Genomic DNA, 14,623 nt, shown 5'->3' with positions numbered 1-14,623 from the left:
TTCCCGTAATGCTGGAACCTTCACCTCTCGTCATCTGATTTTCGTTCACAAGATCAGCCAGTGTTAACCTATTACGCTGTTGTAAATTGTTCTGTGACACAAACACCTTGTTTGGACAGTTTTGCTGGAGATGCCCACTTTCTTTACATATGTGACAAGTCAAAGTCTGTCCATTGTAAATAACGTGGGCCTTGTAACCATAAACCAAAATATGAGAAGGGATATTTTGTTTGACATGCATCTCGACAGAACAAACACCACTATAGCATTGCAATCTGTGTTGCTTTACCATCGTTCGTTACGAATTTGCTTGATGTCTCCATATGATAAAACGTCTTTTAAGTAGCACTTTTCTACCACAGGAGGCAAATTAAATACTCTGATGTGTTTATAACCAAAACAATAATTTGGAATGAAAACTGTACTCACCGAATTGTCGCGATGGCGGAATTCAGCTTTTCCTTCAAATTTCTGTAAAATCACTAATGGGATAAGCAGCTCCACAAAAAAGCAATATTGCTCCAAATCGTAATAAGCAGTGTGCGTCTGATCCGAAGTAATACTAATGACATCAACGACCCAGCCATGAATTTCTAGTAAACTTGACTGGACATTACGGCTTGTTTTGTCAAATCCATATCTTAAACTTCCTGGGAAACATGGTAACCATTCCAATAGTTAACAGGTCCCAAAAAGAAGGAAACTAAACGCTTTATTCACACAATCACAATTTTACACAACACTGTAACGCACAGAAAGAACAGAAATTAGCGACATCCAAACAGAGCAGCACCGCGTCTGAAGCGACACAGCGCGTCTGTTCAGGACGGCCGTAAGAACCGCTATTCTGGTCCCAGACAAACGAAACTTTTGTGTCAATTGCTTGTAAAAAGGCTATAACGACACTGGACACCGCTTAAAGTTGAACTGTGTAACAATTATATTTTTAGATTATTTCTGAGAGTACACTATTCTACGATCTCTATTTACGTTGCTAAGCAGAGATACTATTACAATCGCAGACTGCATCGCCGATGTGCGGATATCAACGGAATACAGTCTGCCCCCGGTAGTTGAGTGGTCAGCGCTACAGAATGTCAATCCTAAGGGCCCGGGTTCGATTCCCGGCTGGGTCGGAGATTTTCTCCGCTCAGGGACTGGATGGTTTGCTGTCCAAATCATCATCATTTCATCCCCATCGACGCGCAAGCCGCCGAAGTGACGTCAAATCGAAAGACTTGCACCCGACGAACCGTCTACCCCACGGGAGGCCCTAGTCACACGACATTTACATTTTTAACGGAACACAGCGTACTGGTTGCGACCAAAGCGACCATCCCCACGCATTCGCAGCGTCACAGTCCAGCGTGAGGTTGAGTACCTTACAGTCCTGTTAAGTGGGATTGAAATTTCATCTGCTGTTTGCCGCGGGTCCCTTCATGTCGCTTGCACAAAGTAGCGGCCATCCGCTGCTGTGGTGGACCATGACTGACAACCGTCTCTCCTTCGGGCAGCATTATCTGTGGCTTGTAACGCTTCCCAAAGTCTTGAAACAATGCTGTGAGCAATACCAATCCTAAGGCTACACTCGTCACACTTCGTCCTTCTTCCAGTTTCCCGAAGATGCTCCCCTGTGTAAAGTCAATCATATATTGTCTGTGGGCCACGCTGTAATGAATGAAACCACCACAGTGAACCGCGAATGCTCTCTGATTGGCACACATTTTCTTTTCCAGTACCTCCAACTGCCTCGTGTTGCGGTGCCTGCCCCTTTTGGCACTTTAGTGACGATGACCTCTCGCTTTGTGTAGTCCAACTTCCTGTGCACAGCCAGGAAACATTTAGCAACATGCCCCAGCACTTCCTTTCGTTTTCACTGCGTAGTTAATGTGTTGAGTTACTTTATCTAGTGCGTCCTTAAGCTTTCCAGAGCGGTTATTAGGTTCCTTCAGAGATAAACGATCCGAATGCTGCAAAACTAAAACTGCTGAAGGAATCGTAATTCCTTTGCCTACGGAAGAGGGGGTTTACCCTACAAGATCGACAAGGTGACAAACTTGCCGCTACAAGAACATGAGGACACACCAACATGACGACGGAGCAAGGACGTGCACACCTTGGCCGTTCGCTTCACTCAGTAGTACTGAAAATAAAGAAATAGAGACTTCAAAGAAAGAGCAGAGGGGTGTAGTGCCATCGAAGAATGGCACAAGTGTACAGAGAACAGTGCGCTTTCGTTGTCATTCCGACGCTCAATCCGAGTTCTGGGGCAATTGCTGCCATCGTAACTCGCGGTTCTTCAATAAGGGCGTATACGAGTATGTACTGGACAAGGGTATCGGTAATGCGGTGTGACGTTCCAGATAGTGGTTCGAAAAATGCTCAAATGTGCGTGAAATCTTATGGGACTTAACTGCTAAGGTCATCAGTCCCTAAGCTTACACACTGCTTCACCTGAACTACCCTAGGGACAAACACACACACCCATGTCCGAGGGAGGACTCGAACCTCCGCCGGGACCAGCCGCACAGTCCATGACTGCAGCGCCTGAGACCGCTCGGCTAATCCCGCGCGGCAGATAGTGGTTCGTCCTTCAATGGCTTGTGCCACACCTTGACCTTGTAAGGGGCGTCCTTTGTTTTTTGTACGGCCTCTTCTGTTACAGCTCAGAATAGTAACGGATAGAAATAAAAAATTTATTAACTCATGTCCATTGCAACAGGCAAACTGACGCCAGAGACAGATGTGCTTCGTGTCGTCGACACATTACGACACCGTCTGTCGAGTGAGGATACGCCTTCAACAGCGAGTAGGCTGTAGCAGAAAACCAATGGAAGCGAGAGAAGCACATTCGTTAACTCGTAAGGCATACGACGGACGTTTGATAAGTCCGTGCAAAGTCCGAGGGACGGCACAACCGGCTCGTATCGAGGTCATCTTTAGTTAGTAGCATCTTTGGAAAGAATGCACACCAAGTTTCAGACATACTGGTCTATTTCTTTGTGTTTGGCATTCGTGTCAATCAAGGAAGTCGAGCGATTGTCAAAAAATGGACGAAAAAGAATTTCGTGTGTGATTACACATTACTTTATGAAAGGCAAAACGCCTCTGGAGACTAAAGAGAAGCTTGATAAACGCTACGGTGACTCCGCACCTTCGATTAGAACAGTTTACAAGGGGCTTCAAAATTTTCAGAGTGGCCATATGGGCACAACTGATGCTGAACGTTCTGGACGCCCTGCGGAGGTTAGACTCCAGAAATCATTGATAAAATCCTTGATGTGGTGGTGGGTGACACAAGAGTTAAGGTGCGTGAAATTGCTAGTGCTGTGGGCATCTCAAATGAACGGGTACATAATATTTTGCATAAACATTTGAACATGAGGAAGTTAACCGCACGATGGGTTCCGCGATTTCTCACGCTTGACCAAAAACGGAATCGTGTGAAGTGTTGCAAGGATGGTTTTCGGCTGTTCAGGAAGAATCTGCAGGACTTTAAGCGTCGTTTCGTCACTCTGTATAAAACATGGATACATTACTATACTCCTGAGACCAAACAACAATCTAAACAGTGGGTTACCAAGGGAGAACCTTCACCAAAAAAGCGAAGGACATTCCTCATCGACTATCTGGAAAAGGGTAAAACTATTACAGGTGCGTATTATTCATCGTTATTGGACCGTTTGAAAACCGAGCTGCAGGAAAAACGCCGGTGATTGGACCGCAAAAAGTCCTTTTCCATCGCGACAATGCACCAGCTCACACCTCAGCAGTGGTGGTCGCAAAATTAATGGAAATAGGATTCCAACTCATTTCACATCCCCCCTGTTCTCCAGACTTGGTTCCCTCGGACTACTGTTTGTTCACGAATCTGAAGAAACGGCTGGCGGGACAAAGAATTTAACCAAACGAGGAAGTGATTGCAGCAACTAATAGCTATTTTGCAGACTTGGACAATTCCCATTATTCGGAAGGGATCAACAAATTAGAGCAGCGTTGGACGAAGTGTATAAGTCTAAAAGAAGACTATCTCGAAAAATAAGAAAGGTTTACCCCCAACAGGTAAGTAGTTTTTATTTTTGCACGGACTTTTCAAACATCTCTCGAATTATAACGAGTTCTATCTCTTCCACTGACATGGTCTTCTGGACATTCAACGCTGAGCTGACTCAACCAGCGTCAGCTAGAATCCAACACGAAGCTGAATGAGCAACAGCTGAAAAAAGGCGACTTGTAAACATTGAGAATAAAATATTGAACTCTTATAATGTTTTACTAGCGTAGTCGACGCTTCACAGGTTCCTAACAGCTATCCTCATTCCACGCAGAAATGTTTCCTTTCGGCCCTCTCTAGTACACTCGTGCTATTGAAACTTCCTGGGAGATTAAAACTGTGTGCCGGACCGAGACTCGAACTCGGGACCTTCGCCTTTCTCGGGCATGTGCTCTACCTACTGAGCTACACAAGTACGACTCACGCCCCGTCCTCACAGCTTTACTTCTGCCAGTACCTCGTCTCCTACCTTCCAAACTTAACAGAAGCTCTCCTGCGACCATTCAGAACTAGCACTCCTGAAAGAAAGGATATTGCGGAGACATGGCTTAGCCACAGCCTTTGGGATGTTTGCAGAATGAGATTTTCACTCTGCAGCGGAGTGTGCGCTGATATGAAACTTCCTGGCAGATTAAAAGCGTGTGCCGGACCGAGACTCGAATTCGGGACCTTTGCCTTTGGCGGGCAAGTGCTCCACCAACTGAGCTACCCAAGCACGACTCACGCCCCGTCCTCATTTCAATTCGATGAATTTCCTTTCCCCGTTCTTCTTCCGCTGTCAGGAAGCACAGTGCATCTCGTTGCTATTCTTTTGAAGTCTCCATTCCTGCGTTATGAGCACGACTCTGTGCAGTGGACGGTTGACCAGTACACGTGCTCACTTTGTTGACACGTGGGTGTGTGCCTGTGTCGCTCTAGCGGTGAGTTTGAAGTCTCAACGCTCTTATAGCGACCACACAATGGCGTTACGATCACATCCCCTCTGGCTCGTTCTATTTGAAGGAACCTAATGGCACATGAACAACTAGAATCCTAACACATTTCCCTAGTGCACGCCTGAAGGAAGTTAAAGAACTGTCGATGGTTCTCCATCCAAGACAACGTCCAGCGTACTCCATATCAACAAAGTTTTAATAGAGTTAAAAATTTTACTTGGTACCTGATACGATGTCACTTTATTTAATAAGGGTTTGTGTGGTATAATGTAAAATATTTTTCTGAAGCCAAGACATTCTGCATCTATGTGACTGCGTTGATCCATGGGTAAAGCACGAGCTGATTTTCGCATGACCGATGTTTCAAGCTCCATGCTGATGACAAGTAGTATACTGAAATGGACGGCTGAAGTGCGGTGAGTGAGACGGCGGGGGGAGGGGGGGCAGCACAGAGGAGAAAAACATTTAAGTAGCTGAATAGAAACTGCTGTGAGTTGAAAGGTCATTACTTACAATATATCCACTTATACTCAAATGAGGCCAATACATGTCAGTTATTCGTGACATTTGTGGAATTTTAATTCACTCCCATCTATACTGCAAATAGTAGTTCGTCTTACTATTCACAACATTATATTAAAGGTGGCCCAACAAACGAAAACTTAACTTCTTACTCGATGTTTATATAATTTCTTTCAAGTTATTGTCTCACTGACAGAGCTCCTTTAGAAACTCAGTTTTGAGGACGATGCGGGAGGAAGGTGCTGCACTTTTCTTACAGAGTACAAGCCTGAAATGAACCTCTAATGGAACAAGAAAACAGAATAAAACTGTTCAATCCTTATACCTAATTATATCTTCAGAAAAAAATGGTACATAAACCATAACCGTTAGGTCCACAAACTTTATGTGTGAACTGCGTAAAGTGCTGACATTGAAAGTGCCCTTAATAGCACAAATATAATTTTAATTTGAAGTGTTACTGAAGCAGAACTGGGTAATTTGGAACAATCGTTGGGATTCGATGTTAGGGCCTCACTACGAGCGAAATTTATCAAATGTGCGATTCTGTTGTTGATAAACATTGATCCATCTACTTTCTCCCAGAATTTAATTAAAAATCATTGATTCACTGAGTAAGTGGATCTATGTTTTTTTAATTAAAACATGGAAGAATGTCGCACGACAGTTATATAGACCGTCTCATTTTGGTTTCTATGCGGTTTTTGGCCTCACAAAAACTAAAAAAAGATGTCATTTTGCTTTTCATGCGGTATTTGACCCCAGACCAATTAAAAAACCGTGTTTTCCCACCCTATGTGATAAGATTTTGTGACGAATGGGTTTGCGTAATTAACAGTGCCACCAATGTTGACTGCCGAAGTTGTGCAGTCACGCACATTGAACAGTAGGATGGGGGAATGGTTTCTCTCTTGCTTTTTTTTTTTTTCGTCTATAGCTCTCGTTGTGACTGGCGCAAAACATGTTTAATAATATACTGTCCACCGTTTCCCTTTCCTGTCTCAAGTTAAAATCGAGAAACAGCAAGTTCCGTAACGTATCCGAGTGTCCCCGGGTCATGTTCAGAATGTGTTGCGCAATTCGTGCCTTCAATTCAGCTACGTTCGTAACTGAAGCACTGAACACAATCGTGTAACCACACAGCCACTAGTCACACGGTCTAGGATCAGGTGACCTGGTCAACTAGGCTGTAGGAAAAGGCCGCTGATGATACCAGCATTTCCGAAGATCCTCTGCAAAAGCCGCTTTACTGGCTATGCAAGGTGCGGAGGAGCGCCATCTTGCATTACAATGATCCTTCCCACACATCCACGCTGTTGAAGTGTTGGAACGACGTTGGTGCCCAAAAGACCCTCATAATATTTACCAGTGACGGTGCAGGTAACAGCATTCAAAAAAATACTGTCCTACGATAAACGATGACGTCGATCCGTACTACACAGTCACCTATGCAGAATCAAGGGTTACCAGTTAATGTGCATGCGGATTTTCCGTTGCCCATGTTCTGCAAGTCTGAGTGTTGACATGTCCTTGTCGATGGAAATAGGCTTCATCTCTCAACAAAGTGTTCCATGTCCATTCAGTGCCCATGCGAGCAAGAAATTCCAGGACGAAAGTTTGACTTGCTGGCAAGTCAGCGGGAGGCACTTCCGAATAAGGGCGATTATGTGTAGATAGCAGTACAGGATGTGTCGTAAGATTTTCTGCATCGTGCTCGCAGGCATGTACAGTTCCCCGTGCACTGCATGTTTGCACACTACCACTCGATTCCTCCTGCACTACTGTGGGACGTCTTCGACAGACGTCCGATCAACTGCATTCCTTCCTCTGCCACATTGTACTTCAAAAGAAACTGTCTTTTCGAATTTTGTAATCATTCGAATCATGTGGAGTGACGTAGTCAAACGTATTCGATTTGAAGTTACAGTGTGACAAGGACTTACGTCAGAAATTGGGGACTTGGTCAAAAAATGTTCTGGCCTTTGTTTCTTTGTATAATTCATGGTCACCTATGTACTAACATTTGTTTATTTCTAATGCTGCAATTTTTAGAAGCATTAATATACTGAAAAACTACAACCAAGCACTAATGATTAATACATAGACATCACGCCATTGTGATTGCAGAATGAAACCTCAAACCATAATGTTGTAAAGTTTAACCACAGACAGCACAACTTCCTAAATTAATATCTCTCACGCATCTACAGCACCAGCCAAAGCAATATTTCTTTTCATCGTTTGACGTTGTGTAATCTAATATGTGAAGTTTTCGACAAATTCCAGTTGATCAGTCCAAGCTACATATTCTTTCTTTGGTTGGAGCCTCCAGGCGAATGACCTGGGTGACTTATTCAGCATTTCCCCGTGTGTGAGAGATACTTGTTTTTAACAAAAAGCAAATTTGTATTGCGGTCGGACGAGTGTCCACCTTCAACTGAGACAAAGGGAAAAGACTTTTACGTCGCCTCACTGGATACGTCTGTTTTCAGATTTATACAATCGTCTGGAAACACTTTATTTCCCGTATATCAAATTGTATCAAGCCTTTATTTTGCGGCTCTTCTTGCAACTATGTCCAAATATTTCTTACAGAGTTATGAGCATTTTCGGCTTCCAAACGGATTTCTGTTATCTATCAAACGATTGTTTATTCACAGATTTCGAGGAAACATTTTCCTTCGACCATGATGCAAGGGGTAGCGTTCGTGCGGGAGAATAGGACTTCTTTTAGTGGTTTGCTAAGCCGTACGTTTCTTTAACCTCCAACGCTACGCTCCAGATATATACGTTCACAAAAGGCTTCCTAACAGTTAAATTTATTTTCAACGCCCGCAAATTTCTCTTTTTCAGAAATCCTTTTCTTGGTATAGGCAATGCGCATTACATATTCTTCTTACTTCGACCATCGTCAGTAACTTTCTTTGCCAAATACAAAACTCAACTACTACTTTTAGCATCTCATTTCTTAATTGGAGCCGCCCGATGTGGCCGAACGGTTCTAGGCGCTTCAGTCTGGAACCGCGCGACCGCTACGGTCGCTGGTTCGAATCCTACCTCGGGCATGGATGTGTGTGATGTCCTTAGGTTAGTTAGGTTTAAGTAGATCTAAGTGCTACGGGACTGATGACCTCAGATGTTAAGTCCCATAGTGCTCAGAGCCATTTCTTAATCGGATTCCGTCAGCACCGTCTGATTTCATTCGCCTACCCGTGTTTTAGTTTCGTTGATGCTCATCTTGTAATATTTTTTCTAGGCAGTTTCCATTCAGTTGGTCTCCCAAATCTTTTACCATCTCTAACAAATTATGAATGTCCATGACCTTCAATTATCTTTCGAGTTTTCATTTTGATTTCATTTACTGCTTGCCCAATATACTGATCGAATCACATCGAGGACAGGCTACAGCCCGGTCTCATTTCTTTCTCAACCATCGCTTCCTTTTCATGTTCTTCGGTTGTTATAACTGCAGTTTGATTTTTGCGCGAGTTGTAGATATCCTTTCGCTCTTTATATTTTATTCCTGGTATTTTCAGAATTTCAGAGCGAATATTCCCGTGAACACTGGCAAAATCTTTCTCCATGTCAAGAAATTCTATAAACGTAGTTTTGCCTTTCTTTCGGTTCTGTTGTAGATTTATTCGTATTGTCGCTATTGCCTCGAGTGTTTCAACATTTCTTCGGTAACCAAACTTATCCGTCCCGAGGTCGGTATGTAACACTGTTTCCACTTTACTGTAAATAATCCGTGTTATTATTTTGTACCCATGAATTATATCGTGTTGGTGCATTAGTTCTCAGGGTTTTCCTATAAGTTTACTGACCACAACCGATAAACGGGGTAGAGACTTTAGCCACCAATAATATACTCTCCTTGGTTATTTATAACATTCGGCCAACGTTGGTGTAACTTTCCGATTCCAAGACTATAGAAATCACGTGGTTTTGAGACGAAGTAGTCGTCGAGCCATGTTCGGAGCGCATTTTCATCCTGACAGGAAACTCCTTGAAGCTTGTTCAACAGAGAGCGGTAAAGATGAATATCTGAGTGTGCAAGATCAGGTGAATGAGGTGGTTCTGAATCATTTCCCAACACAAACGTCGCAACTGTTGACAGTAAATGTCATCACAGGTGATTACACCGCGGGGGAGCAATTCGTAATACACGATAGCCTCACTGTTACACGAGATGCATAACATTAACTTTTGTGGATGGGCAGCTGCTGGTTTGTTTGGGTTCAACCAGTCCTTTCTTTTCCTTAAGTTAGCATAAAGACACAATTTCTCGTCACCATTAACGATACAGGATAGGAATGATGAGTGTTGTTCATGAGCCAATTGATGACGAGGAAGCAGAGGTGCAAATATGACCATCAGGTGGTTTCTGTGATTTTGGCTTAGAGCATACGGTACCCATACACCTAATTTACGAACATTCCTCGTTACATGTAAATATTGCACGACTGTGGAATGATTACAGTTCAACACATTTGCCGGTTCTCGAGCACACGATTTGGATCATTGTGGATTAATGCGTTTAAAAGATCATCAAACCCAAAAGGTCTTCCTGAATGTGACGGGTCACTAATGTCAAAACGATCCTGCTTAAAACGTGGAAGCCATTCTCTTGTTGTGCTCTGTTCAGTGGTGTTATGCCCATGCAAGATGCAAATGTTTCTGGCTCCCTCCGCTGCTGTCACCCCTCTATTGAACGTAAACAGAAGAAAATGCCGGAAAAGTTACGATTTCTCAATTTGGCACTCCTTTTTGTAGCGTCCAAACTCCACCCACTACCTCCAAATGACAATATTACAATATATAAACTTCAATAGTAACAGTGAACTACAAATAAAAAATGACAATAAATAAATAAACCTGTAGCAGCCGGAATACCAGCATGCAAAATAAAACCGTTACGAACGCATGAACACATCTAACAAAAACTGATGATTTGGTATTATTCATACCTGTTAGCCGTAATACAATGAATCCACAGTTATCAAGTGTTACCCTATAACAACAGCATACCAGAGAGAGAGAGAGTTTTCCCTGCACTTGGTGTTGCAGGTGGAGGTGGGCCCAGACGGAGAGGCGCCGGCGCTGCAACTACTGGAAGCTATGAACAGCAGCGCCAACTGGACGGACGTGGCCGCCGGGGACTCGTGGCCCGTCCTGGGAGCCGCTCTCACGCCGGACGCCGTACCGGTAGGTGCCCACCCGTCACGCCATGTGCTCTCTGTCTGTACCGACCCCGCTACCAAAACGGGGCTACTGTGTGAAAATGCAGGCGTTTTCGACGAATTTCATCGATGAACTGTTCTTGGCTTATCAGTCGAGTGGCAGAGTCATCTTGCAGCAAAGGTTCAACGTATTCCGTACTCGTCATCTTCAGGAGACAGGCGCCATATGAAGATGACGAGCAGGAAACCTCGTTGGAGCAAGGCTGCAGAACAGCCCTGTCTCCAGCTGACAACTCGAGGTTTCATCAAAGAGTTTTATGTTTTTATGCCTCCTGTTTGATAGTGACCTTACTGCCAAATATTGAAAAAACGAGTTTTTCAATTTGTAGGACTAAAAATGAATATGAAATTGTTAAAGTTGTCGAATTTTTTATAGAGCACTCTTGCAGATAATATGTGAGGTGTCACTACATAGGTGCTGGCGTTCCTTCTAGCTATTACACGATAGATGTACACATTCCAGTCACATTAAACTGACCAGCTGGCAAAAGCCTGAATGATCACTGAGGTTCTGGTAGGTAGCGATAGGTATGTGGAACCATGCCGACTCTAGAGCCGTGCCAAAAACGGTTGAAATGGCTCTGACCACTGTGAGACTTAATATCTGAGGTCATCAATCCCCCTAGACTTAAAACTACTTAAACCTAACTAACATAAAGACATCACACACATCCATGCTCGAGGCAGGATTCGAACCTGAGGCCGTAAGAGTCTTACCAAGTGGCGCTAGGTTTCGCGATTGAGGATCCATGACGGAAACAGCCCGATCGAGATGGTTCCATAGATTATCGATTGCGCTGAAATCCAGCGTGTTTTGATGGCCAGGGGAGCACAGTAAACTCATTCCGGTGCCCTTCAAACTACGTTGCATTGTCATGCTGGTAGATGCCATCGTGCCGAGTAAAATACATTCTGCAAGTGGGGGCGAACGTGGTTCCCAAGGATAGATGTATTCTTGTGTTGATCTACTGTGCCTTCCAGAATGTCGACATCACTCAGGGAATCTCAAAGAAACAGTCCCGAGACTATAACTCGCCCTCCTCCGGCCTGAACCCTTCCAACGATTGTTGCATCCAACAGCCATCTGTCGGAAGAAGTATATAACGTGATTCACCTCAGTCGACGCCCAGTCGTGGTACTGCCGCGCAAATTCGACCGTTTGTAATATAGTAAGCAGATTATGAAGGATGTAGGTTGCAATAAGTACACTGAGATGAAGAGGCTTGCACAGAGTAGGGTAGCATGGACACCTGCATCAAAACAGTCTTTGGACTGAAGACCACAGAAACAACAACAACAACAACAAGAGCGACATTTTGATTTCTCTCTACAATAAAACCCTGAATCTAGTTACAAATCTGGTCCGGTACTCGGTAAGCTCGTATTTTGTTCACTAGACGATACTGCGGAACTGTATTAAAATGCCTACCCAAAGGAACACGGCATCAGCCTGCGTGCGAATTGAATAATCATTACATTATTACTCTGCATCGAGCTACTTGTGACCACGGATCCCATATTCCGAACGACTCAGAAATTACCCTTCATTAACTTCCGCCGTCTGTGTACTTTGTCTTGTGTGTTTATTTTTCGCAACCTACGACACCAAAACTTCGTGGTCTCCTGAGTCTTTTAGAGGGCGGTAAGCGGGACACCAGGAAAAATACGTCTTTGGTCCCTCCATGACTTCGTATTCCAAGGCTATTTAACAAGCGGCATACTTCCAAGTATTTAACAACGCTCTCATCTCACCCAGAAGCTAACATTCTTCTTACTCCCCATCATATTCGCACTCAGTCTTACTGGGATATCAGTACTGTGCACAAATTCACGGCCCAGTCAAAGCTCGGGGACTCTTACTGTCTAAAAGATGCATGAATGATTTAGTGACTAAAGTCTGAAGCTCCATGGGACTGTTGACAGATGACGCGCTTGTTTCCTAAAAAAAAAAGGACGCGTCAGATGACTGGCGAACTGCAGGAAGGTCTGCAGAGCACTGATGACTGCTGTAGGGACAGGCAGTTGACCCTGAGCGTAAATATATGTAATTGCTTAATAGAAGAAACCCACTACTGTACAACTACGCTGTTGATGGCAAATTGATGGAAATTGTATCAAGCGTAAAATATCCCGCAGTAATCTTAAGTGGAATGACCACATAAGACAAATAGCGGGGACAGCAGATGCCAGATTGAGATTCATTGGAGAATCTTAAGGAAATGTAATTCATCCACATAAGAAGTGGTTTCCAAAAACACTTGTTTGACCGATTCTTGAGTGTTGCTCATCAGTCAAGGATCTTTACCAGTTTGGATTAAGAGAAGAGATAGACAAGATCTAACAAACGGCGGAGTTCGTTTAATCAGTGTGAGAGCATTACGGATACGCTCAGCTCCAGTTGCAGACGCTGCTAGAGAGACATCGTGCTTGATGAAGAGGTTTACTACTGGAATTAGTAGAGGGTAAGTTCCGAGAAGAGGTGGACAACTTACTGCTTCCTCCCACATATGTCTCTCGCAATCAACACGACGAGAAAATCCGAGAAATTAGAACTGATACGCAGTTTTGCGTCAGCCATTCTTCCCACACACCATTCGTGAACGAACCAGGGAATGGGGAAGAAGTGAAAAAAACCTGTAAAATGTGATCTCGAAACCGAACAACATAAAACACGGAGTAATACAAAACAATGTAACACACATGTTCCATGTAAAAGACCTGTCCGCTTACACTTGTTGTTCAAAATAGCCCATTCAACTAAGACCAAGAAGTGTCGGTTGAGGGGGAAAAAATTCTTGTAGTTGCAAATTTTTGTACAGGGGCAGAGGGCAGTGTCATGAACAACATACGAAAAATCCTGACCAGTGGGTGGGATTGGGGCGCTTAAAGGCAACTTCTTACGTTTTTCCTGAATATCTCGAAAACTCTGGCTTGTAGGGAAAATGTTGTCCTGTAAAAACAAAACTGCATTTAATTTCCAACAAGAAAGCTAGTATTCATTTGTCACTAGGTCTAATATTTTCCAAGTTACAGTGCTAGAAAAGTCGCAGATTATTAAAAATATTGTTATAGTGGTATAAATTGACGTACATTGTTAAATTAAGTGGGCTAAGAACAATTACTAAATGTGTGTACCATGCGAAACTACAGTAGAACCGTATTAAGGCATTAACTGTGTTCTGGGGGTGTAATAGGGTGGAAAGGCGGGGCTGGAGATTAGAAGCGTGAGGGAAGGCAGGTCTTCGGATTGTGGTCATGCGTTTTCCTCCTTCGTAGGTCTGCGAACTCAAGAGCCAGAAGGCAATACCCCATTCTCTCTATCGCAATGCGTCACAAAAATCAAATACAGTATATTTTAAAAATCTGTACCGACTCTTCCGCAGCTTGTCTTATGTATCGCTGGCTATGCAGATACGGGCATCACGGGAGGTGTTCATTTTCTACAGTGACTTAATACTACACGGAATACAGGCATGAATGATTAATAACACAAACGCAAGAACAGCATATAGACTGATTCTTCGTAAATCTTTGCGCACTATTCTATACTGCTGCTGGGGAAAATCGATTCCTAGTTACACTGTACGCCAGTTTCAGCATTCTTCCAAGAAACTCAACTTCCCCCCACCACGGGTAGTGCTCGCTTTTCGATTTACCGGCCGACTACACCTCCCCAGCATTTTCTGTCGCCGGACGATGTGGCCGAGCGGTTCTAGGCGCTACAGTCTGGAACCACGCGACCACTACGGTCGCAGGTTCGAATCCTGCCTCGGGCATGGATGTGTGTGATGTCCTTAGGTTAGTTAGGTTTAAGTAGTTCTAAGTTCTAGGGGACTGATGACCTCATAAGTTAAGTCCCATAGTGCTCAGAG

The 14,623-nt window shown here is 43.8% G+C and overlaps 1 protein-coding gene across 2 annotated transcripts in view; it reads left to right on the top strand.

Moving 5' to 3' along the window:
* Positions 1-14,623, top strand: part of LOC124606332 (adenylate cyclase type 2) — a 338,520-nt gene that overhangs the window by 233,785 nt on the left and 90,112 nt on the right. For both annotated transcript variants that reach the window (XM_047138315.1, XM_047138314.1), the window contains exon 12: positions 10,579-10,716. In XM_047138315.1, coding sequence (XP_046994271.1) covers positions 10,579-10,716 — 138 coding nt within the window. The remainder of the gene's footprint in view (positions 1-10,578; positions 10,717-14,623) is intronic.

Source organism: Schistocerca americana, chromosome 3, assembly GCF_021461395.2.
Source record: "Schistocerca americana isolate TAMUIC-IGC-003095 chromosome 3, iqSchAmer2.1, whole genome shotgun sequence".
Lineage (NCBI taxonomy): Eukaryota > Metazoa > Arthropoda > Insecta > Orthoptera > Acrididae > Schistocerca > Schistocerca americana.
This window is presented reverse-complemented; position numbering and strand designations above follow the sequence as displayed.